Raw genomic sequence first — 25436 nt, 5'->3', positions numbered from 1 at the left:
GAAATGAAGCAAATGCAGACATCTTTTCTGTATGTCACATGTAAAAACACTGTAAGGGGCATCTTGATTTAGGATGCACGGCTCCCACACTGCAAAACATTTAGTGTGACTCTGGGTATCATCTTTGTTGTCATGTACAGGTCAAATGTGGAATTTTTACAACTGGCCCCGTGGAGAGGTTACTAGGGTAGAGTACCTTACATCAAGCCACAGGCAGATCACTGGAGATAAACGGGGCACCTTGAATGTTTTCCTAGGAAGTGCAGTTCTGGGAGCCAAAACGGAGGAACTGTTGGTCCTTCCAGGAAAAATTATGCCACAGCTTGAAGGAAAAAAAAAAAAAAAAAAAAAAAACATGCCTCACGCCCTACAACAAAGGAGATAACACATACAGATAAAGTTACCATGCAAGGTCGAGCTCAGTGATATGAAAGAAGATGAGAAAAAAAGAAAAAAAATACCAAGAAGGGCATGAAGTTCATTCTAATCTAAAAGAAACTAAAGAAGGTATTCAAGCGACTTTTCGCGAAGTCTGTTTTTTTTTTTTTTTACTTAACCCTATAAAGCCTGAACTATGAAAGAATTGGCAGAAAATTCCATTTTTTTTTATGACAAAATATATAAAAATAAATAAATAAATAAATATGTTATTACACGACCTTTCTGGTGTTTGATATATGATATGTACTTGAAGTGCCAACGGTATGGTCCAGGGTGAACAGGGGAAGTGTTCAAAGGTATACAACAGTATTTTGGTCAAGTATTGAATAAACTGAAAACAAAAAACGAAATTGAAAATGTGTATCATATATGATACGAATAGCTTTATAGGGTTAATTCTAGGCTTACAAGGAAATATGAAATGCCCAGTGTCTAAAGGATAAATCGCAGGCGTAAACAAAGGAGCGCCCTGACTGATCCTGCGCACCAGATGAACAAAAAAAGAAAGAAAAAACCCAAAAACAAAACACAGGCCACCATAACGTCTGTTTCTAATATGGATTAAGACATCAGTCCAGTCCAGTGCAGCTGTATTTGGGACAGTGTGAGAAAAATCACACAATTTGCTTTTCTATCAGACTAATAAAAGTCTTATTCTTGGTTTAAAATAAAAACCTTATCTTAAGTATCATATCATAAAGATCACTTAACACAATTAAAACGTAGATACTGGTGTTTATGCAGCAAATGGTCACTTTAACCATTGTGGTATGGAGTGTCGGGCAGTTTGCTCGAACAGAGTTTAATTGTCCTGGAAGATTTCCACACCCACACGTAATAGATAAGATAGGGGGGTGGGGGGGGGGGGGGGGGATGGGGTTGGCCAACCAAAAGACAATTATATAAATAGGAGTGGTCTGCTCACCCCCGGGGCTCGCAGCACTATAAAGGCAGAGCCACACCTGAGTACGTTACAGCGTTGTAAACATGGCCCCAGACTACAGCAAGAACGTGCCGGAGAGACCGGAGCCTCACAAAGCAGATGTGAAAGGTAGGATCATGGAAACAAATTAAAGGCTTGCAGGAGGTTTAAAGAAAATGGAGATCTGTGAGTGTCTAACGGGACTATTTGTGCGGCAATGAGAGGGAAAAGATTGGTGCGCTCCTGTTTTGAAATGATGTTTTGTGTCATTTGTCGGTTCCTCAGGGAGCCTCCCCAGCTGGCTGCAGGGCACCCTGCTGCGCAATGGCCCCGGCATTTTCTCTGTGGGGGAAACCACCTACAGCCACTGGTTTGACGGAATGGCAATCATGCACAGCTTCACTTTTAAAGATGGTTAGTGTGCATGGTGAATTCCATTCTAATCCAGAATGAAAAAAGCTTAATATAGCCTAAGTATTTTCCTCTATAGAGCAGCGTATCTCTTTTTGTCTCTCTCGTGTAATTTTGATGATTAAAGGAGAGCACCACCTAAAGGCCTGAGGTGTAGAGTATCTTTGTAAATCAGCAGGCTCTTTCTGTTGCAGGTGAGGTGACCTACAGGAGCAAATACCTGAGAGGTGACACCTATCAAGCTAACATAGCTGCAAAACGAATCGTAGTGTCTGAGATGGGGACAATGGCATATCCAGATCCAAGCAAGAACTTCATTGTCAAGCAAGTATATTCTCAGTTTTACACTCTTTTTTGATCTTCTCAGCGTGAATTAAATCTTAGGGTGCTTCACAGCACCCTAAAATGCCATTTCATTTAATCTTATATTAGTAGGCTATTATATTATAGCCTAGCTTTAATAAATCACTTCTTCGTTTTATGCCCATGTTAATGAAATCATATACACCTTAAATCCTTTATAATTGACAAGATAGGTGCATTTAGGAGTTAACAGGCTCGTTTCCCCCTTTCAAAGCAAACAGATGCAGGCTAGCCTTTCATATTAGATTCAATGTTATCAGCACAATTGTCGGAGCAACGCGAACATGATAAGCACTATCAAAACCATGCTTGCTATTGAAATGTTTCTTTACTTATTATCAAAAGAGAGCTCAGTTAACAATCAGCAATCACGCTCGTTAACCACACCAGGATTAATCTCATTCATTCTCATTTATTATTTACGCCAAGGATCTTTTTGTCGCAGCTGACCGCACAATGTTTTGGTGATCACGGCGGAAACCGTGAGCGTGTTAGAAACGCCAAGGAGCGCCTCCATACGGCTCAAAGGTGTACTGCAGATTTAAATCTGATGACACTGTTCAAGAGACTTTTTTTTTTTTTTTTTTTAAATGTCCTGCCACCCACGTGTCTTTGGGAACGACTGGTGTGTAGGATCACGACCGTTATTTTATCTTAATGGTGCAGACATTTAGTTGTGTGATTCTTTGGTGCTTCGAAAAACATTAAATGAATGACTGAATTTTATTTATTTTTTGTGTCTTGTCTTGCGACCCATCCCTTATGGGATTATAATACACCAAAAACATAATTTATCGACAAATCATTACAATCACTTCCAATAACTGCTATCTGCCAGGTAAACACAGTTTACACATGAGCCTAAAACAAAGGAAGCATTTAAGCAACATTTGTATCACTTAAGCCAGGAGAAATATTTCATGTAAATGTTCTTGTTGTTCGCAGATCCCATATATTGAATTCAAAGAGCCATTTAAGTCACTTAACCCACAGTAGATTTGAGTTCTGACACATATTAAATAACTTTTATAACGTTTTATTTTTGTTCATATTGAATTATAATTTAGATGCAACCCCAAATATGAGTGAGATCTATGATATGGGTATAATCAGCACTTTGTGTTGGATAGTCCTTCCTGTTTCCAATCGTGATTTTAACAAAATGTCCCCGTAATTTTCAGGGCAATCACCTTTCTTAACCACACGGTGCCTGACTTTACTGACAACGGTGCAAGCAACATCATCAAATATGGGAACGACTACTACGCCACCTCTGAAACAAACTACATCCGCAAGATTGACCCTGTGACCCTGGAAACTCAGGAGAAGGTAACAGTCTTCCGGTCTCTGCTGTTACACCACACATCCAAATCGCACAGATGTTTGGATAACACTTTACAAGACTGCTGCACTAATATGCATTCATTAGTGCTTAATGAATGCATAAAGCATCATGAGTTCACATATGACTCGTGAAGAACTAAGACATGCATTAATGTTTACCACATCAGCAATGAGGAGCTGTTCATCAGCTCATTGTTATGTGATACTGATGTTTGTTTGGAGCTGATGAGCTCACGTTCTGTTTGAACTAGGTGGATTACCTGAAGTACCTGGCGGTGAACGTGGTGACGTCCCATCCACACTACGACAAGGAGGGCAATGCCTTCAATATAGGGACTTCCATAGCTGAGAAGGGCAAGACCAAATACACACTGTTCAAAGTCCCTGCTCACTCAAAGAAAGGTATGCTGTCCTGACACCCCAGGGTTTACCCTTCCAATCAGCATTATTACTTTATGTGAAAGTCAAAACACAACACTCAGGGCAGGAGCACCGGATGACACTGATGGACAGAGCGAACAATGTCTGCCATTCTTTGTTCCTTCCTTCCTTTGTTTGTTTGCTCCTTCCTTCCTTGGATTTGAGGGCAATGCAGGACAGTGTCAAGTATCGCTCTTTATTTATCCAAAGAGTGACACATGGTGGACACACCTATTTTGTACTATGTGCACATTCCAGCATTTTTCTTTTTACTGTTAATTATTACAAAATAACATAAGTTTACTTACACACGATAATACCAAAGGCTTGAAATTTGTATTAATACTCCAGCATCTGATTAATACATCATTCATTCATCATATATCATCAGGATTAATACCTAAAGATTCCCTATAGTGCTTAATCAAAGAAAGCAACAATGCTACTGTTGCATTACTAGATGACAAGTTGTCTTTTAATTGCATGTGTATAACAGTTGGAATTCAGATACATGCTTGTCTCTCAGAGACCGAGGACTTGGTGAGATTTGATGGTTGCTGTCAAAGTCAAACCCTTCAAAGGTCTTTGCTGTGAAAAAGCAGTATTTTCCATACAACCATTAACCAAACAGCTGACATTTATACCAGAGGTCTTGCACAAAGTTCATAGAAGCTTGCATGTCCAAACAATAAATACAAGGTGTTGGACAGATAAACGTGATAAATAGAAAACTAGACAAAACGTCACCCGGCGGCACATAAGTAAGTGGTGTTGGGAGCATGTCATCTGGTGTCTGTTACTGTCAGATGTGCCACTAGAATACATTCCCAGGTGTGTCAGTGTATTGCAGGATAGCCCATGCAATATGTGTCTTTGCCAAATATATTCCTACTATTAGTTAAGAGATTTGCTTTATTTACCACTCACACATCAACAAGTGATAATGAACATCTTTAAAAACCTAGTTTAAACTTTATTTTGCTCATTCCCAGGATCAGACAAAGACAAAAAGACTTCAGCACTGAAGAATGTGGAGGTCATTTGCACGGTGCCCTGCCGTTCGCTCCTGACCCCCAGCTACTACCACAGCTTCGGCATGACAGAAAACTATTTCATCTTCATCGAGCAGCCTTTCAAACTGGACATCGTAAAGATGGCCACAGCCTACATGAGGGGGGTCAACTGGGCAAGTTGCCTGAAATACCATCCTGAGGACAACGTAAGAAAGACACTGATACTCACTCTTGTATTCTTGCTTTTCTGATGTTTCATTCACTCTTCATTCATAGGGCTACAAAAGCCACATAATGCTACTTATAGATGTTTTTTTTTTTTTTAACTTTAGTTCCTGGATCTGTTTTTTCTCCTGTTTTCCTTCCTTCTCTCTTTTCTTTAGTGATAACACCAAGCTTGTGCTCACATGTGATTACATTATAAGTGGATCCATATAAGTAAAGTAATGTTCACATTTAGCAAGTTAAATGACAAGGCAGAGTGCAAATGTACTCCAATTCTGAACTGTTCTCCAACTTGCAAAGCTGCAACCTGAACTTAAAAATCTACTGCCATAATGGTTTATACTTATCATCAGGGTTTGATTGAAAATAGCAACTGAACGCAACACTGTTCAGCAACCGACTTGGAAGTCTTAGATGTCACACTTTGCCACCTTTCCAGTACTTCCAGGGAGACTTTGAGCTGTGGCAAAAGTGCCAGATATGTGAAACACTTCCTCTTGTCTTAAGGTGAAGTGCTTGGTGTTTCCAGTGTGTCTTTGCATCTGTGAAACTCCATACATTGCATCTAATTAGCATATCTTCTTGTTAATTGCTGTCTCACTCCTGTGAAGGGTGACTGGTCTTTGTATCAGTCACCCTTCACTGATACACTGATACATTTGTATGTGATTGGCCCAGATACAAATGGAAAAAAAGCCACTTATGAGCATGTGAGTGTTATAGTAGTAGAAAGGGAGCACAATGCCAAACACATGATGTGTTTCTATCTGTTTCTACTTTTTGAACAGACTCTGATTCACCTGATAGACAGGAAGACGGGCAAAGAGATTGAGACAAAATACTACACAGGGGCAATGATCGTCTACCATCACGTGAACGCTTTCGAGGATGATGGCCATGTGGTCTTTGATGCCATCGCCTACGATGATAATAGCCTTTATGAAATGTTCTACCTGAACAAGCTGAAAGAAGGTGCTGACTTAAAAGATGATAGCTACTCTATACCAACCTACAGAAGATTTGCTCTGCCGTTGCACCCTGACAAGGTAGGTTTCAAGCATTGCAAATGACAGCCAGCCTAAATCAAAACAAAGTAATTCCTCTAACAGTTGTGTTTAACCTTGTGTTTAATCTGCCTTGGTCTGCAGGGCACCAAGGCAGGAGACAACCTGGTGAAGCTCAAGTACACGACAGCCAGTGCTGTGAAAGAGAAGGATGACAAGCTCATCTGCCAGGCAGAGGTGCTCTGTCAAGGTAAAACTGAAGCTTGTCCAGTAGATGTTTGCAGCGATCAGAGTTATGCTCAACTTGTGTCTTGATGAGATTACGATTTGATATGTTGCATTATTTCCAACAGGTCTTGAATTACCCAGAATTAATTATGACGTCAATGGCAAGAGGCACCGTTTTGTCTATGGGTGCTGTGTGGAGAGATCTGCACTGGCCACAGAGGTAAAATTCAACATTTTTGTAAAGCTATTGCTGCAGAATATTGGTGGGAACATCCGGGTGTGTGATCCCTGGCAGTCTCATAACTGTTATGTGCCAGAGGAGACCCGACACTGGCAGACTCGTAAAGATTATTCCCTCTAAATATAGGACAAAATGGGAAACAGATTGTTCCTGTCAGCATTGTTTTTGCAGAGGTAGGAAGCAATTTGCAGAACCAAGACTCGCCAGTTGACGTAACTGAGGATAGGAAGCAATTTACTGAAGTGTAAATTACCAATTGTTGCAACAGAGACAAATACGCAGAATGAGTGGCTGCAATGCCCAGGCGTCCTGTCCTTAAAGTTCCTGTCCATTTGCACGTGACCTCGCCAGACACGCAGGAAACTGTTGATTAGCTTCAAAGCGTTGAATTACTTTTCTTCTCACAGAAAGTAAGGGGAAAAGAAAAAGTCTTGGAGTGTGTCTCGCTCATTTGAAATGCAGAGTTCAGAGGCTAATCTTCTGCAAAGAGGAAGGCACCGGAGGAAACATCTTGGCATTACTCAGACTAATAGATATTTTTATTCTTTGCCACATGACACACACGGGATGGGCTGCAAAAAAATGCAGACCCCACAGTTTTCTTCTCTTGAATTCCAGAAGTATTTGGAAAATTTAAAATATATAAAGGCAATGTGCAAGGCAAAATTTCACAGTACCATGGCACAGTGGGCTCCCTGAATTGAAGCATTTCAATCAGTCTGTTATTAGTTTTCATATCATTATAACGTTTACTGAAATTAGAAACCCCACACAGCAAGTGTGGGGTGAGCTAAGGGAACTATTTCATAAATGAAATGTGACAAATTGATTATTAACATTATTACACATGCTGTATATTGTAATCCATATTGTTGGATTTTCTTTACATTTTGTATCAGGTGCCTATGAAAAACACACACACACACACACACACACACACACACACACATAAAAAAAACAATATATATACTTAATTTCCCAGCGATCCCAGCGATGAAATAAATCTTTGACTTCTACTCAACCTAACCTACCGTGACCTAATTCTACCCCCAATCCCAGGAAAGTCCATGTACTTTCTCTGATGTAGTGTGCAGACAGTACTGAGAAATTCTTTTTACAATTTATTTTACAGCTCAATTCCAAGTTTATGATGTATTAGAAAGGCAAAGTAGCTGGTACAAAGTACTGCACGGGCGCAACACTTGGCATGATCTTTGGTGTCAAGATACCACACTTTATAACTCTGTGACTGGAAGATAAACTAGAGAAACATTCATGGAAATGAAAAGGGAAGAACTGGACTAAGAGGCTTTGGGCCCTGTTATTGTGAATGAGGGTGCAAACCCACAGCACCCACCCATTTGGGCATGACCCACAGATTTTTGCTCAAACCATGACTAGGATCCTGGCACAGCTGTGGCACAATGGAAAAAGGCTTGTGTTACAAATTGTTAATCATGGCTAATCAAATCAGTCCCTCTTACACCCTTTAAATGCAGTGCTCTCCCTGCTGTGGCATAAGGACAGTTTCTCAATGGAGGTGAGAGTCCAGACCAGCTTTCCTCAAGAGGAAATTGCCTGTTTAAGCCCTTTACATGGTGACTTCCACTGACATCCTGTTTACATGACCGAGGCACTTATTTTGATAACCTGTGTGAGTTGTGTAAATATTATGAGGTTTTTTTGCATACAAACAAAAAAACTGTCATGCCACAGTTATGGTTTACTCAAAAATTACAGCCATTATTGTGTTTTATTACAGTATTTCACAGCCATACGCCTGATCTCCACTTAAAATAACTGATAGGTGATAAATGGAGCTAGTTGCACTTGGTAATTGGAAGGAGCTTTGATAATATGCTTGATATTCCTCAAATTATAGGCTGCAGATAGAATGCAAATAATGATCCTGTTGCCTTCAGAGGACTGTAGGGATGTAATCAACCTAGTGAAGGCCCTCACACAGATGACAAACAGCTACAGTTGACTGGGATCCAGTACCAGAGGAGAGCTCACACCCGTTTACACTTGGCATCAGAATGCGTCTCCACAGGGTCTCCGGCCCACTTTATATGCAAATAAACCCAAACATAATTTCCATTTGCAAAGACCAAATCCGTTGTTGTTGTAACCGGTGGGAGGCAGCAATGCATTTGCTGTGCCTAGTTTGCTTGTTGTTACTTCTTCTTGTTTCACGCTTGAATGTGACGCAGTTGGCACATGACTGAGTATATACTTCCACTAATGAGGAAGACAAGTTGAGTGAAGCGGCGTTTCAGTGTGGCCCAGGACACATTTGTGTACGCACTGCTAAAAGACCGAAGCCGTATGCGGCAAAGACCACGTCCAAATGTGATGTGCGCGACTGGATCTCAGGCACTGTCCCCACCAAAATGCGTCTTTGGTGGTCTGAACACTAGTGGACAGCTGTGAGTTTGTGCGTACACACTTGGCATTAACATGAGTCTCCAAATGTGTCTCGGCTGCCTACCTGCGTTCGGAACTCACTTTCCCGCTCCATATGCAAATACACATGTAGCCTATGATTTCTACCACGCAAAAATAAATATAAAACGGCATTTAACAGGCAGCAGGTACTGAACAAAAGGAGACATCTTTGCTCACTCCAGCTTCATTTTAATGCGCTGTCAATCACTGAAGACACATTTCACATGTTACAGGCTCACATTATTTCGTCGTCTTCTCCGCTTAAGTGGATAGATAAATCCGCCTGTAGTATTTCTGTGGTATTCCTGCAGTAACTGCAACGCGCAATGCTCAGCTGCCCATAATCTTTGGGTATAGTAACTCTATCGCGTCTAGTAAAAATGTGTCTAATTGCGCCAGGGCATGAAATTTAAGAAAGGCTGTCGCCTCTGAAGTTTATATGTAACAGAATCCCCGCATATTGTAAATACATACTTTAGAGACTCCCAGAATTTCTTGCGTCATATTTTAGGGGAACTTATGTCTTGTCAACTGTGTTAAATTAAACCAAGTTCTGCTGTGCTGGCCAGAGTCAAACAAGATATTTTCTCTATTATAAAAGTGACGGTCTGGCTGATGTCGGGGTGTTGAGCTGGACAAGACAGAGCACGTCAAGTTATAGTAGGTGGTCCTTCAGTGCGTCCTGGGACATACGTCTGTTTACACCTCTAATGCGCTGGGGACACAAGCGTCCCAGACTGCCTCCAAATGCGTCCTGAAATCCGATCACTCAGGACGCATTGCAGCTGTTTACACCTGTACTTAGAGGTGTCAGCCTGTATTTGGCTTTCTCGGGACAGATGTTAATACCAGGTGGGAACAAGGTCTCAGTGCATCCTCAGTGCTTCTTGGAGGCATTTACAACTGTACTTAGAGCTGTCCACCTGTTATCAGATCAGCCAAGACACATTTTAAGGTCAGGCTTGAACAGAGCCTATATAGAGTCCAGACCTGCTAATTTCCCCATCCCCAACGCCTTAAAGTAATGTTGTTGTCATAGATCACACTTCATGCAGCCAGTCTGCTGGGAAGGTTGGTCAGTGACATCTTGATCCATGACTAACCTCTCCAGTGGGATTGTTGCGTCATTGTGAAATTATGGCCTGTTTGTGCCAATCTCAGGCCATTGTCATGCCCCCTGGAGGGACGACAATGGCCTGAGATTGAGCCTCAAAAAGTTAATCACTTCTTCGTTGGCCTATGACCAACCTAAGCACCAAGTTTTGTGCACATCTGTCAGTTATGCAGCTGGACAGTCATACAGGGGTGATCACACAACCCCGGCCAGAGATTCCACCTCCATGACAGAGGTAGTTTATACAAACATGCTAGCATAACAATACATCGGAGGTGTTTATGTGACACTGGGGTATATCTGATTGTGCTTTTGCCAGTTAAAACTATGAAAACGGCACAAATGGGTGGGCTGCTCTAAGATGTGATGTGAGCAGCTGTAGGAGTAAGTGGAAATATTTACACCAGAATTGTACTGTGCACGCAAGTTTGCAGTTTGTATGAACTCATTCCTCTAGTGTACCGCCATGCCCATTTCTGAGGAAGCAAGGCTATGGCAAGCCACAAATTATGTAATTATATGAAAAACCCACTAGCACACAATGAAACTACCACCTCATCAGCTCACCAGCTCTGCCTGCTCTGGCCTGTTAATAGGGCCCTTGTTGTTCAGTTGATCCATGCCTCTCAGGCAACCATTGCAACTTATTGTAGGACTCTGCTTCTCCTGCTTGGCTATAAAATCCTGTGCTAAATCCAGTGTTGTTTTACACTGGCTCTTCATCTGTTTCTTTAGATCGGGAAGTTTGACACAGAAACCAAGACAATGGTTAGGTGGAGTGAGGAGAACTGCTTGCCTTCAGAGCCTTTGTTCATCCCCAGGCCCAACGGAGAGGCAGAGGATGATGGTGAGAACCCTGCATGCTGTTCACACATCATGTGTAATTTGACATAAGAATAACACATCAGAATTTCTTGAATTATACAACGAAAGTACAAAACAGCAAAGGATGCCTGGTCTTTTAATGAAGTCAGATGACCAGGTAAATCCACCTAAAATCAGAATCTGTTTTTGAATTTGTTCACCAAAAGGAAAGGTTTGTTATTCTTCAACCCATGCCATATTAAATTATTCATTCCTATCTTTTATATCAGTACATACATGACTTCACCTTTAGCTTTGGTAAAGAGGTACATGCCACTGTGCTGCAGCTTCTTCTTATTTTTCAGCACAATCCAACACGCCATTTGTTCTTGTCCTCAAAAAACTTTAAAATGACAGGAAACAGGAAAGCAGGAAACTCACAGGACCATCAAATATGTCCATGAATGTATCCAGGCAAAAAACGGTGCAAACGGTGCTTTCTAGTAAGTTTTCAGTGAGCATTTATGATAATAAACAGCCTTGTGTACATTCACGCGTTACGCTGCATTCACTAGAACCCTGAGTTTTATGTAACTTTAAATGACGATTATTGATATTTTTGACATGGCCTGGGTCGAAGAACACCAAACCTATCCTTTTAATCCACTTCAGCCATGATAAAGCAATGTAAATGAAGGAGAGGACACAGATTACTGATTGAACTTTAGACCTCCATAGATTGAGACATGAAGTGGACTAAGGACTGATGATTTTTTTGTGTCTCTTGGTATATGTTTTAGAAATTGTGTCTTGCAGAGAGATGATGTTTACAGTATTTGGGACTTTATCAGTTCATGAATTCTCACAAAAGCTTATCTCCTTCCATTTGCAGGGGTGGTTTTGACATCGGTTATCAACTCCAACCAAGGACAGAGTGGTTTCATCCTTGTGCTTGATGCCAAGACATTCAAGGAAGTCGCTCGAGCATATGTGAACAATGAGCTCCACAAGGACATGCATGGATTTTTCATCCCACATGGAAATTAGTCAGAGATTTAAAAAAAAAAAAAAAAAAAAAAAAAAAAGCCTTTGCAGACTTGCAGCTTCAGTTCCCAAATAGTATTTCATGGAACCTGAGTTGTATATTCTTAATTACTTTCTGAATAGAAAAGTCCTGATGGGATCCTGTGTGGATCCACTTACTACAGTATTAGATGGTGCCCTGTCTGCGGGAAATATCAAGAATTGTCTTTGAAAAATTCTTTTTATGTGTTTTTATTAATTAGAAGAGCAACGCCACTGATTTTGTATGTCTTTACATGTAGCTTAAGCACGTTAACTCATTACTGTTTGTTATTTAGTCTACATTACACTACTGTACTGCGACTGTTATTTTACTTGTATTCAACCTTTTCATTCAAAAAATAAAAGATTTAAGACAAAGACCTTTTTTTGGTATTCTTCAGTTTTAAACAATTATGGGGATAAGTTCAGATCACATACTGTAGTTAGGGTGTGGACAGATGAGGCTGCAGCAGCTCTGCAGGACTGTTTTGAATGCACAGACTGGCAGATGTTCAATAATGCTGCTACCCAGGAGAACCATACTGACCTTGAAGAATACACTTCATCAGTGACATCAGAAAATGTGCTGATGATGTGAGAAATGCCATGTTTAATAAATCAATCAAGAGGGAACCACATTTTAATTTCATTATACAACCTGCTGTATAATGACCAATAAACTTCCTTGTATCCTTGTATCCTCAGTGCACAATAGTAACAAAAGGTGAGCAATTATATTTGTGTTTTATTTCCGTGGGGAAGTACATTGAGACATCTGATGACAAAGCTCCCCAAGCATGTCTCGAATTTAATATTGAAGAGTTCAGATTGCACAGCAGTGAGATCCTTTTTACAACTTAATAGCTGTGTGACTGCACGAGGGGACTGATTGTGTTTCAACATAAGTTGTATACCATAGATTAAAAAGTTGCCATTTTGCCTTGAGGTCATCGAGTTCAAAGCTGAGTGAGAAAGTTTGACTTCTTCCCAGCTAATTTTAAATCATATCATACTGAAGACTTTGAATTAAACCACCTTCTTTTATTGGGGAACTGACTGTTTTTGTGTGCTGTTAAAGCCAAAACTATTCCAGTGTTTTATCGCAATGAAATAAATGTAAAATACAGGTTACATCTTGTGTGTCTTCTGTTAAAAATGGCACTTTGTGGTTAAGTTTATGCAGCAAACTATTATGACATCATTTGGTAGCTGTCAATGGAAAAGGAATGGGTTTTTTTGGCATTGATAAAACACAACCATTAAACAGCTGATTTTAGTTCCTGCAGGGGTCACGAGACAAACTGACTGCATTAATCAGGTGTGATTGACGTTTGACCAAGGATATGTATCCATATCCAAGTCATCAGGCCTCCATATCGTCGTGTTTTGTCTTGTTGTAATTTAACACAACCTTTGTCTTAGTCAAACATGCCGTGCCGTCTGTGGCCCGAGCAATATCCAACAGCAAGACGAAAAGAGACTACCTGAGACGTTACTGTCTTCTGTTCAAGCTTTACATCACAATTCAAACGTTATCAGGTTATAATCAACAGCCTTAAATCACCAGTCGAGAAGTTATGAACAAATTCTAGTATGAACAATCAAACAAACACACATAATGTAACATTTTCAGCTGTGGCTCCTGGACTGTGCCTGACAACATCATAAAATTTAGTTTACAAATGCTTTACAGCAATGTATAGAACACAGGAACAAATATATATATTGGAGAAATAAAATAAGAACCAAGATAGAACAGTATGAATTAAATTAAATTAGTATGTAAAATAAAATGAAAAAAAAAAAAATGCAAACATCACAAGTCTGTGACAAAAGCAATTAACATAACACTAACTCTTGTAATTGAAAAGTTGATGGTGAATTTGCTACCCTGGGTTCCTCAAGCAGCATTTTAAATGTGGTGCTGAAAAAAGAAAACACTGAAAGAAGTGAGTCAGTTCCTGCCCAGGAACTCTGTGTAAATGACTCTGTGCATTTGCATAATTGTAAAAAAAAAAAAAAAAAAAAAAAAATCCAGATGCTCCTCAAGACAATATGATGTGAAAACGTATGTTTCCAAATATGGAACAAAATCTTGCCAACTCCATAAATGTTTCCTTAAGAAAAATGTGGGCAAGATAAAAGCTGACTAATGGAACAAGGGACACATTACACATGACAGGCCGCAAACTGATCTAACCCTTATTGTTTGATGATCTTTATGATGAGGTTGGATTTTCCTGACTGGCGGCAGCAGTCTGTCCAAGTTACAGCAGCTCCCTCTAGCAGACATGAGTGGGATAGCAAGATCACTTCACAGCAGGGGAGATAAATGGTGAAGATGATGATGATACATACAGAGCCAATCAGTATACATGCACTTTGAGAGAAAGGCTGTTGTTTAAAAATCTAAGTTCATGTCTGTTGGCATTGCTATATGAATGTTTTCTGTATCTAGCATAAATCCACGCTCTTGTTAGAATGTAAACAAAAAAAGACCAGGATCATGAGGATAGAATAGCAAAAATACTGTTAATCCTTGTTGTGGACATTTGATTTTGATGCTGTTTGAGATTCTTCAATGGCAGTTGTTGAATCACAGATATAAGTTTGTGTTATATGGTATGATTTTTTTTCCATGGGAACTGGCCACGATAAATCTTCCTCCTTGTGTAGTGCTGGGTATCAACTCTAGTGGAAAAGGGCTGATGAGTTATGTATCACAGTCGTGGAAAATTAAAGATCAGTGGGCACAGTTTCATTTTCAGTGTCATTTTGTTGTTGAAAGCTGTTGTGAAATCAAACAGTCTCAGCTTTTCCAGGAGCCTTAACTGACCAGAGCAGAGTTCATGGTGTTGTTGCAGCGTCTTGTGAGGTTACTGGGTCGGGTCAGGGTCGTCTGTCAGGCATTCACAGCAGGTACCTTGTGAGGAATGTCAGTAATACTCTGGACGGGGCTGACTTCACACTTGACCTGCGCTATTCACTGCATGAGCAACCGCAAGATGGTTAGTCTGAAAGATGCAGAGTTTTCCCACATGTCAGCTGCTTTACCAATTCACTGAACGTTGAACTGTGTCTGTTTGTTTTTGCTTTTTTTTTTTTTTTAAACCCTGGCTTTCACCAAAGTTTACCTTGTCGGGACAATAAAAATTAATGGGAGGCAATCTGGACACCCAGCATGTTGGTTATCCATCAAGGGTGACAGGTTGACCTAAATTTAAAAACCAGCTGCAGTTACGGGTTTGACCTTCAGCATGGTCCTAAAGTAAGGCAATTCAACTCCCAACTATCCCATGAGTGCTGTGACCTTTCTGGTGAAAATGGGTGCACGTAAAACATTATGCATGTATTTTAAAGGGAATTTGTCAACTACATAATCCTCATTTGCTTGCAGCTGTTGTTTCTTTATGCCACTCTTGGGTTAATGTGGCACTGTGGCAATATTGTGAATGATGTAGCAATTAAGACACAGAATGTGTTTAATTGGCCAGATTTTGATTTCACAAGATTGCATGAATCTGTCTAGTAATATTGTGGAAGTACTGTTCATGTCCATACAGTTGATTGTATAGTAAATTAATTTCAACATGCAGTGATTTTATGACTCTGCTATGCAGGTGCGCCTGCTGCATCACATAGGCATATAATCACAGAGCCTATTGCATCATTTAGGCCATTAGTCAGAGCACCGATTATATCACATAGGCCTGTAATTACAATACCTATTGCATTACAAAAGCCAATAGTTACAGCATGTATTGCATCACATATAATCACAAAAAAATAAATGCCCTCTGGGGTGATATAAATAAACTATTAATAAACAACTAAAATTGGTGCATTATTATGTTATTTTGCATTGTTACATTATTATCATTGATTTTTAATTTTCCTGGGGCTGAGTGCAGGATCTCAGTTTCCCCACTAGAGGGACTTAAAGACTCTCTTTATTCCTCAGTCACTATAGTGGCTCTAAACCCTTTTCTCAGACAGACAGACCCTGTGATAGGTCACTATCACACTAACAAACATGCACACACACCAAGTAAAAGTCAGTGATTAAGTAACATGATGGCTGGGTCCCTGCACTACCTTTACAGGAATGTGTGCTTTGTCTCACACTCTTTTGTGTGATTTATCGCACACCCTCTGCCTCACTTGCCTATGGTGGGAAACACTAACAGTGCCAATATCACTTGATGTGGTCATTTCATTTGTCAGTGGTGAAGTTTAATTGCACATCAAAATTAACAATGTCAACAACAAAGTCAACTATAAGGTCAATAACAAATTGTCATGGAAGACACAGTGAAGGGACTTGTGAAGCAGTGGCAGAAATATGCAGGAAATAAAAATATAGAACACATAAAACTATTATGGGTGTTCTAGGTCATCCACAGAGCAATAGGACTGGTCATCAAATCACACAACGGCCAGAAAAATGTATAAGTTATTCTTGACCCATAAATACACTGCAAAAAAATGCCCACCTTAACAAATGATTTAATTATATTCAGTCTTAAGATCTGATGTTTATTTAAAACAAATGAGGTGAAACAAGGGGAGTGATCAGATAATGTCACTGGACTGTTTTAAGCAAAAGAACATTTCAAAACTGCATACGACATGAAAGATTGATGCTTTTGGAGTTTGTGTACCACATATTTAACTGGTGCAATAAGTTTGTAGGAATTTTGGAGTAGAGTTCAGCACGAGGCAGTGTACTGTAGCTAACATGGAGAAGTTTGAGGGTGTTCTTCTTTTCTCTGAGGTTGACAACAGGTTGAAAAATGGGAAAATGCAAAATTCAAAGGTAGTCTTTACAATAACAACTGCAATCAGCAAATCATTCCAACAGAAAGCTAACACAGGTGTGTATTATGGGATATGGCAGTATGATGATTTGGCTAACTAGAATTCGACAACAGTAAAGACCCTGTTTTTAACCTGCAAAATCTTTCACCGTTCTACTTCAGTAGCAAATGGCAAACTCCATCCATAACCTGCATGTTACACAGTACAAGACACAAGACATTCTCCACAGATAATGAATTGAAATTTTGAATATGATGAACTGCACGCATTAACTAAACAGGGTTGAGCTTGAAATGTGAAACCAATAAAACTAGAATTGATTTGATTTTCATTTCAAAATGATACAATGACCTTTTGTACAACTGCTGGCATAAAAGTAAGACTCACAATATCAGGTAGTATTTTTCCCCAAATGGATACATTGAAATTTGGAACGAAACCCTTGATATTTTCCTTTGTTCCAACATGTAAAATAACTTTTTCAGTCAAAAATGACTTACAACCTTTGAACTTGAACATAGAACTTGATGCAGGATCATTTGTATTTTTAAAAAAAATGTAATCATGAAGATCAGAAAACAGGTTTGTCTCAAACTGAATATATTGTGATTGGAGATGAAACTCCTCAAATGCTAGGACATTAACTAAAAAAATCATTCAGCAGAAACTAGACTACAGCTAACAAATCACCTATTTTGGCAAAAAAAAAAAAAAAAAAAAAAAAAAAAAAAACAATATATAAAAGATAATTTAAAAAAAATATTGCACTCAGGAAGGAAATGTGTGCATCATACGTAATGACCAAGCCCTGGCCATGTCTGTGAGACCCTACAATTGACACCAGGCTAGTGTATACTTTCTTTCACCCAGATTATGTGCCAGTAAGTGAGAGTAAACCTGGGATTAAAGCCCATCATTTAAACAGAGTAACTGCATCAGATGGACAAAGGGCGCACCAACACAGTTCCACAGCCCCAGCAATAAAAACAAGGCAACAGTAAACATGACATACCCCTCAAATGATGCAGCCCCACTCTGGGCCAATTATTACCAAATTTGACACGTTGTTATGACTTGTAATTTTATCACCGCTCCTGGGCCAATCACCACCATGCTGAAAATGCTGGGGTGCATAAATCCTCCTAAACTCTGATGTTTGAGATGGATGGGCAGACAAAAAAAGGGGTGGATGGGTGGATGGATGGATAGATGGCATCCATTGTGAGGGGGCAGGGCGCAAAAACAGTCCATCCTGGGCAGTGGTTAACAGTGAGCACTTATAGGGCAAGTACATCTGAAGAACAGAGCAGCTGTTAGTGTTCAATCACTGTCCTCGGTTCCCTAGATATGTTCCCTAGGAGTGTAGCTGTATCCATGATGATGAGATCTTAAGGCGTTGGGGTGTGTGTGGGTGAGGGGGCAGGGTTCATTTGTTCTGTGGAAGCACTTAAGCTCGCCCCAAAACAGCCTGCTTTCCAGTCTGTCCTTTCCTCTGCGGCCCCCTGATGGGTGAACAGGGCTGGTACTGGCCGTTGACACCCCGCTGCCTCCACCTAGCACACCTTCACATTCAGTCTGACTATCAGTAGCCGTGAGGGAAAGGCGGTGAAGAGAGGAGGCTTTTTATGGAAACGGGAACACACCCAAGTACACAGGGCAGACAGCACTGTGGGTGCAAGAGTGATGCTGTGGGCTTCCTGTCTTTGGGCTGATGACTGTAGAGGATCCTGCCGAGTCAGCTCCTGTCATTGGCTTGGAGTACAGATGTGGGATGGGATAAGGAGATGCTATCAGCCAATTAGAGGCCGAGCATTCAAAGATCAGGTAGACAAGTAGGATCGGCTCCCTTTAGTCCATAAATGACTGCTGCCCTTAACCAGTTAGCTGCCCCCAGCTTGACTCTCCTGCTCTTTAGATGGAGAATCCTGGCTTTTCTCAGAGTCGTCACCCTCATCACCTAACAGAGGGAGAGGGAGAGAGTGAGAGAGAGAGAGAGAAAGAGAGAGAGAGGGGGAGAGAGAGAGAGAGAGAGAGAGAGAGAGAGAGAGAGGAAGGGCAGGAAGTCAAGTTTAATGCATGAGCCTGCTGGTAAAGTCATTTGACTTTTATATAATGAGCGATGTAAATGAGGTCAGTTGAATCATCTGTCCAAGTGGCCAAGAAAAGACCAGGAACAAAAGTCAGCAATGATTCAACTCATCAGCTGCAGAGAGCACTTTCTATTCACATCAACACAAACCCTTTTCCATTGTATGGAGCTTTAGGAACATGAATACTGAACGCAGTTACTGATGACATTAGTCTCATTAACATGTGATTTGTGACATTCACTCAGGAATTTGATTTGTTTTTTTGTTTGTTTGTTTTTTTTTTGGAATCTACAGTGAATAATAAATTAAATTGCATGCAGCCTATGCTTACTGAGTACTATCATGACAGGACTATCTAGGTGGTTCAACGGTGTAAGCCACATACCCTATACATCACTATAACATCAGAGGGTTCAACCTGACCTGTCTCTCTCTGTTATCAAGAGCAAAAATAAGTTATCACTGTAGTGAATTTGTTACAGTAATTATACAACAGCAGAACACTCCACTGATCATATCCCTGTGGTGAATTCCAATCAGTCATTTTTACACTTTTGTACACTCTAACTGGCAAATGGTAAAAGTGGGCTGCATCTCTAAAGTGCTTTTCTAGTCTACCGACCACTCAGAGCGCTTAACGGTGTCTGCTACACATTAACGCACACACACACTCACACACTAATGGCAGAGGTGCCAAGCTGCCCATCAGGAACAATTAGGGGCCCTATGTCTTGCTCAAGGACTAGGAACCTTCTGATTACCAGACAACCACTGCACCTTCCTGAGTACCCTTGGGAAGCTGGTGCCACAAAGCTTGACTAGATAAAATTCTGTATCAGGAACACCTTTATTTTCACCTCCGCAGTCCCCTGCATAGCTCAATGTTAGTCACACTGAGTTCTTTCACACAGGATAAACATGTTAAATCATCAGTATTAGAGCTCATATACATGACTAAGGTCTAAGACAATCCAATTAGACGATGAATAACAGAAGGCAATGGATTAGGAAAGATGATAAAGAACAGCACTCATGGGGAATTCTTTGGGGACAGACAAGTATTTCTATTTTAGATCTGACATCACATAAAACTCATTTAGATTTAAAAACAATCTCTCCAAGAATTCACAAAATCAGTCTCCTTTTCAACAGTGTTCCCCTCTCTAACATGTCCTCACACATGATATAGGGACCACTATACAGTAGATGGCAACGTTGCCACCTATTAGGATCATCAACTGTCATTATACTTATAGCGCAAGCTGGATAATGTGACTAGGTTTTGTACTCGTACCCTATCAGTTCTTCCTTTAATCACCAATGGAATGAAAAAATAGTAAAAAATAAAATGGATCCAGTGGGATGTCATTTCTTGCACTGTTATTTTACTGAAGATGGTATTTTTTAAACAACTATGCATAGCCTGTTTATAGTAAAGTAACAAAAGAGGAAGTTTCCCTATCACACAGTGAGACATCTGCCTTTCTACAAAAGAAAAGGCACAAAAGCACAAAATGTTCTGGAAACGGTGCTAAATTTGAAGTACTGAGAGCTTGTATCCACCCATCCATCCATCCATCCATCCATCCATCCATCCATTTACTGTATTTGCTTAATTTAATCAGGGTCACCAGCAGGCTGGGGCCTATCCCAGCATGCATTGGGTAGAAGGCAGGGATGCACCCTGGGCATGTCGCCAGTCTGAAAGCTTGTATGAGTATTAAAATGTTTCAAATGATACCCAGCTGTAGTAAGCACCCCAGTTAATTACAGTGAATTTCTCCTCTGTTTTCTCATGTGTTGTAGCTACAGGGAAAATAGTGTGTCCTTGTGATAATTTTTGTTTCTCACCTGACTTGTTGATGTTGAGCTGAGCCAAACCCTGCGACAGATCAGTGGGTCCCTGCACCCCGGGGGCTGCTGCGATGTCATGGATAGCGTTCCTGCGGCCGGACCGTCGGGAGGCGATGAAGTCCTCATAGGTCGCCTCCACATCCGTCATAGCTGACACACCTCACCATATCAGGGCCTGGCACACACAGCAACACACACTTAACATACACACACATGCGTACATGGACACAGACATGCAAGTGAGCGTATGCTATGCCTTTCATTAACCTGACTGAGACACGGAGAGTTTGTGCAACTCGCAGCTCCGAGCAGGTTCACCCACTGAATACACAGCCAGTTTGTGTTGGCATGAAGAAAATGGCACAATGGTTTCCCCATCCGTCTCTCCGTCCTTTTATCTTATGACATAATCCCTGACTAATCCATTTTAATCTCAGCCTAGGGTATGGGCTACACCAGTGACACAGGGAAGACAAATCCTTGACAAAGAATATTGGGGGAACAAAGAGGGCAGTGTAGATGAATTGAGGCACAGCAGTAAACCAACCAAAAACAAAAACAGGACAAATGGGGAACCTAGTAGGGTGGCACTGTTTTCAAATTCCAACCCACTTCTAACTGCAAAGCATGATGGGAGCTCTGTTTCCATGGAGATATAGGTTAAGCCTTTCTGTTATGTTAAAGCTTTATATCATTGTGCATGGGTGAGGCTGACCTTGTGCACCAATCTTAGCTTTGCTGCCCTGTTTTTGGAGAATTAAGGTTGAGTCTGAGGTTTCTTTGATTTTGGTTATCGATACACACACATAAACTGTCTTGGCCTTTGGTTGTCAGGAGAAGAACAAGAAACTTCCTGTAACCATCCGAACCCACAATATAGGTTAGTTAAACTTCACTCCAAAGTTTACACATAGTCACAGCTTCGAAATACAATGGACACTCAATATTGTGATGTATCAAAGGTGTATCCAAAACTTTTTCACTTTTCTTCTTCTTGAAGATTTTTTTTTAAAAATCCAGTATTTTGATTATCTGTGGCAGGCCAACCGTTTTGTATACTTTTGGATTAAGGATTGAGCTTTTAACTGATGAGGAAATTGCAAAAAGAGACTTCAGCCCCCACCTCCATTTGTGACTATATCCAGTGCTGAGCAAGCTGTGATAGGCTGTGGCTATTTTTGGACCACCCCTCTGTCATCATCTGAGCACGATCCCACTCAGCTGTCACTCTCAAAATGGTGTCAGGATGGGTGAGACCCGACAGATGTTACTCCATGTACAATTATCAGGCTCAACTTAGGGAAGCGAGACAGGCATAAAAAAGAGGCAATCTCCATGAAGATTAAGGCTTACTGTGTCTACTCAGACTTATACTCTGATGTAGAGTCAGGGATGATAATGCATGTTTTGATTTTTCGAAAGGTTGAAGATTTGATCAGAAAATGAAGAAGTATTCAAAAATGTTCAAGGCCAAACCAAGATCCAAATGGAAAAACTAAATGCAGCCCTGGCACAGTATGGCAAAGCACTGGGTTCTCCATTGTCTAAATGATAAATAGATTCACTTGGAGAAAATAATGCATTTTTGCAATTTCATTTGCATTTGTAAACATCTCAGTAAATCATGCCTTAATCCTGAGTTGCAGTCAAATGAGACAGCAACGAAATGCATCTGGCTATGGGTCCTACTCTTTAAGCATCTCTACTGTACCAGTAATAAATTGGCCTACATTAAAAAAAAAATATGTCTAAGAGAGAATTTCATAGTAGGTAAGTATATGTTAACAGACAAACACTGTAAATCTTTCAGCTAGCTGGTGAAAAATCACATTCTATTTATGATAGATTATTTATCATTGTAATTAATTCATTCAGCATCATTTGTCTTTGCACGTGAATGCAGATATTTTACACTGTGGAGGTGGTTTCACTGAGAGCCAAATGTGATGGAACAGGCTTTGCAAACGTGTCATATCCTCCTATTCTATGAAATATTAATTGGCAGTTTTACATAATTTAATCACACTGTTACACCCATAGCGTCCCCATCGTGTCCTGCTCTTTCAGAAACGACTCTTGTTTTAACCAGCCAGCGGAGGCACGCTGCAGCTTGTCCTTATGCCATTGCTCCCAAGTGCCCGCTAGAGCTCAGCTGGTCAGGACAACAATATTCCTAAAATAGACTCCAAACAAATGATGATCACTGAATAATACAACAGGCCAACATGGTATGCCCTCTCTGTCACCGACTTTAAACTGAGAAAAAGTTGGGAGCTGCTCTGCGACCATTTGTTGTGCTGTCAAACAGAAGATGCGTACTGACACTGGTGAAAGTGTCAATGATCAGGACAGTGATGAAGGAATGGAGTCTCCTTTAGGCAGCAGCAGTGTATCTTGGTGTTACATGAGGTAGCCTAGGTTATAACTGAGACTGATCACCATCTCACACAAGCACACACACATTATTGTTGGATAGGCCATCTGAAAAGGCTGTAAAAAGGTCCAGTTTTAAAGAACACGCAAGAAGTTAGATTAGACATGAACTTTCAGCCAAACTGCTGATTTTCTGCACAGGTCTCTGGGTGAACCCCGAACTGCAGGTTCAAATATAGGCAGCAAAACCTATTTTTGCCATTTAAACAGATTTCACTAGTTTCTAGCTATGCAAATAAACAATACTGAAATGCTAAATCAGAATTATGACAGACAAAAACCCACACTACCCTTAAAAACAAACAATAAAAAGCACAGATACTCAACAGTAAGTTCATAATGCCCTTTTTGAACATTCTTGTATTTATCTCAAATGTCATTATTAATATGTCCATACAACAGGAGTTCATTATAACCTTACAAAACAAAAGGTGATGTTTTTTTATTATTATGTCCAGTAGTATCACTATATTATTCCTCGAATTTTCTCAAATTGTAGTTTTTCTGTTACCTTTGTGCAGCATCCCTCCTCGGTTTGTTCAACTGATGGCGTTTACACAAAAGGGTGTGCCTACCCACGAGTATGTTTCTCATACCAAGCAGGCGGTTCAAAAGATTGGGATAGGTTATGGCCTAAATAATTGGTGTCTTCAAGCGTTTATCCTCCTGTTAGTAATGAACGGAGGCGCTGCGGTGCACCTCATCTGAATAGGCGTGCGTAATGCCGTCCTAATAATCACAGTTTCAGTGTTATCACAGACAAAGCGCTATGCCTGGTATACAGACATGCCAGCTATGATCCAGGGTTTGTTTGAGTCGATTTCAATAATAAATCAAAAGCCAGCCTGGGTCTTTTTCTGTTCACAAAGACCCCCATGAAGCTCAGTCTATGTCAACAGCCTAAACGCAGCCCTGCTTATTACAGGGGGTAAGCCGGATGAAAGAAATGTATTCTGTTAAATATTTTTCTGTAATCATCATTAGGGTACCTGTTTGGTGAGAGCTTCTCGTTATTCCGCGGGTCAATCACATCAGCACGAAAGCCACCTCGGTTTTCCCGTTGCGCTCATGGAGGGTTCACCACGAGTGTGAAGCTCGTCGGAATGAAGACACTTCCGCTTATTATTTTCAAAATTAAATCGCTATGGGTAACCATTCTACAACATGTAAGGTGCCAAAGTAAAAGAAATAATGTTTTTACGGAGAATTTGTCGTAAGTGTAAACGCAATTGGCATTTTCCCCAAAAATGTTGCATCAAAACTCATTTTTATTTCTAAAATGGACCAAATTTACGTTTTTATTCCGAAGGCAGAATAGTCCGGCTATGTCTACTCTTGCTGTCTCTGGTTAACTTGACACAGATGGCAGCCAACTAACGGGACGCAAAAAACGCAAGGTGCGTAAAATGCGTCGCGCTCCTATCCATGACGAGACCTCATGTTTTGCACCCCAGGGCGCACCGAGGCTACTGTAACTAGTGAGGACTCTTGTAAGGACTTACGGTGTCTGTAGTGGACTATAGGACCCACTTTACGGTGCTTCTTAATCTCCATGTTTATCACCACAATATTCATATACTGTAAGTCACTGGATTTGATTAGCCTTTAATTTATTGAAATGAAACAGCAGCAATAGCAGTTGACATCAAAGTGGACATCAAAGCAAGAGGTACAAAAATGTGGAATCAGGTAAAATAAAAATAAACACAATAGATCTGTGTGTGTGTGTGTGTGTGTGTGTGTGTGTGTGTGTGTGTGTGTGTGTGTGTGTGTGTGTGTGTGCGTGTGTACATATGTGCAGTGTCTGTACTGGAAACACACCCCTGTCACCTTTGTCCTTTGCGTGGCGCCTCAGACAGGGACACTGATGCTGCTTCTAAAAATATGCATACAGGACATACACCCATACATAATCTTTATGTATGTATGTGTAAAAGCTGTGCTGGAGGCAGTTTGGCCAGTGTATGATTGTGGGTCTCAGTCAGTGGAGGCAGGACTTACTGCTGCAAAAGAGCCCCTCAGGTGCTCTGAGGCACCTGGCTGGATGAGTCTGTGGCTGGTTGCCTCTGTACAGCATAGAGAGGATGAAACTGGTTGTCTATGACAGTTTTCAGCTTCATCCTCCTCTCCATCACTGCCTCCACACTGTCCAGCTCCATCCTCACCACAGAGCTGGCCTTCAGCCTGCCCATTTTGTT

General features: G+C 40.6%; 2 protein-coding genes across 7 annotated transcripts; one reads left to right on the top strand and one right to left on the bottom strand.

The window, feature by feature from the left end:
• Positions 1-1428: 1428 nt before the first annotated feature.
• bco1 (beta-carotene oxygenase 1) lies at positions 1429-12381 on the top strand. The gene is made up of 11 exons (XM_030079424.1): positions 1429-1492; positions 1649-1777; positions 1969-2098; positions 3319-3466; positions 3733-3883; positions 4894-5120; positions 5928-6185; positions 6288-6393; positions 6497-6591; positions 10910-11021; positions 11871-12381. The coding sequence occupies exons 1-11, from the start codon at positions 1429-1431 to the stop codon at positions 12023-12025; spliced, it is 1575 nt and encodes a 524-aa protein (XP_029935284.1). The 3' UTR covers positions 12026-12381.
• Positions 12382-16254: 3873 nt separating this feature from the next.
• pkia (cAMP-dependent protein kinase inhibitor alpha) lies at positions 16255-24324 on the bottom strand. 6 transcript variants are annotated; one of them, XM_030079044.1, is made up of 3 exons: positions 24228-24324; positions 20803-21002; positions 16255-18818 (listed from the first exon to the last, which is right to left on the bottom strand). In XM_030079044.1, exons 2-3 carry the CDS (start codon positions 20951-20953, stop codon positions 18742-18744), a joined length of 228 nt encoding a protein of 75 aa, XP_029934904.1. In that variant the 5' UTR covers positions 20954-21002; positions 24228-24324; the 3' UTR covers positions 16255-18741. The 6 variants fall into 6 exon arrangements, with proteins under 6 accessions (XP_029934904.1, XP_029934909.1, XP_029934907.1 ...); XM_030079049.1 differs by having other exon boundaries at positions 20803-20980; positions 24228-24301; XM_030079047.1 differs by lacking the exon at positions 24228-24324 and adding an exon at positions 23750-24186.
• Between the last annotated feature and the right edge of the window lie 1112 nt (positions 24325-25436).

This window comes from Myripristis murdjan, chromosome 20, assembly GCF_902150065.1.
Source record: "Myripristis murdjan chromosome 20, fMyrMur1.1, whole genome shotgun sequence".
Classification (NCBI taxonomy): domain Eukaryota; kingdom Metazoa; phylum Chordata; class Actinopteri; order Holocentriformes; family Holocentridae; genus Myripristis; species Myripristis murdjan.
Note: the sequence above shows the minus strand (reverse complement) of the source record. Positions and strands in the feature narration are given on the sequence as shown.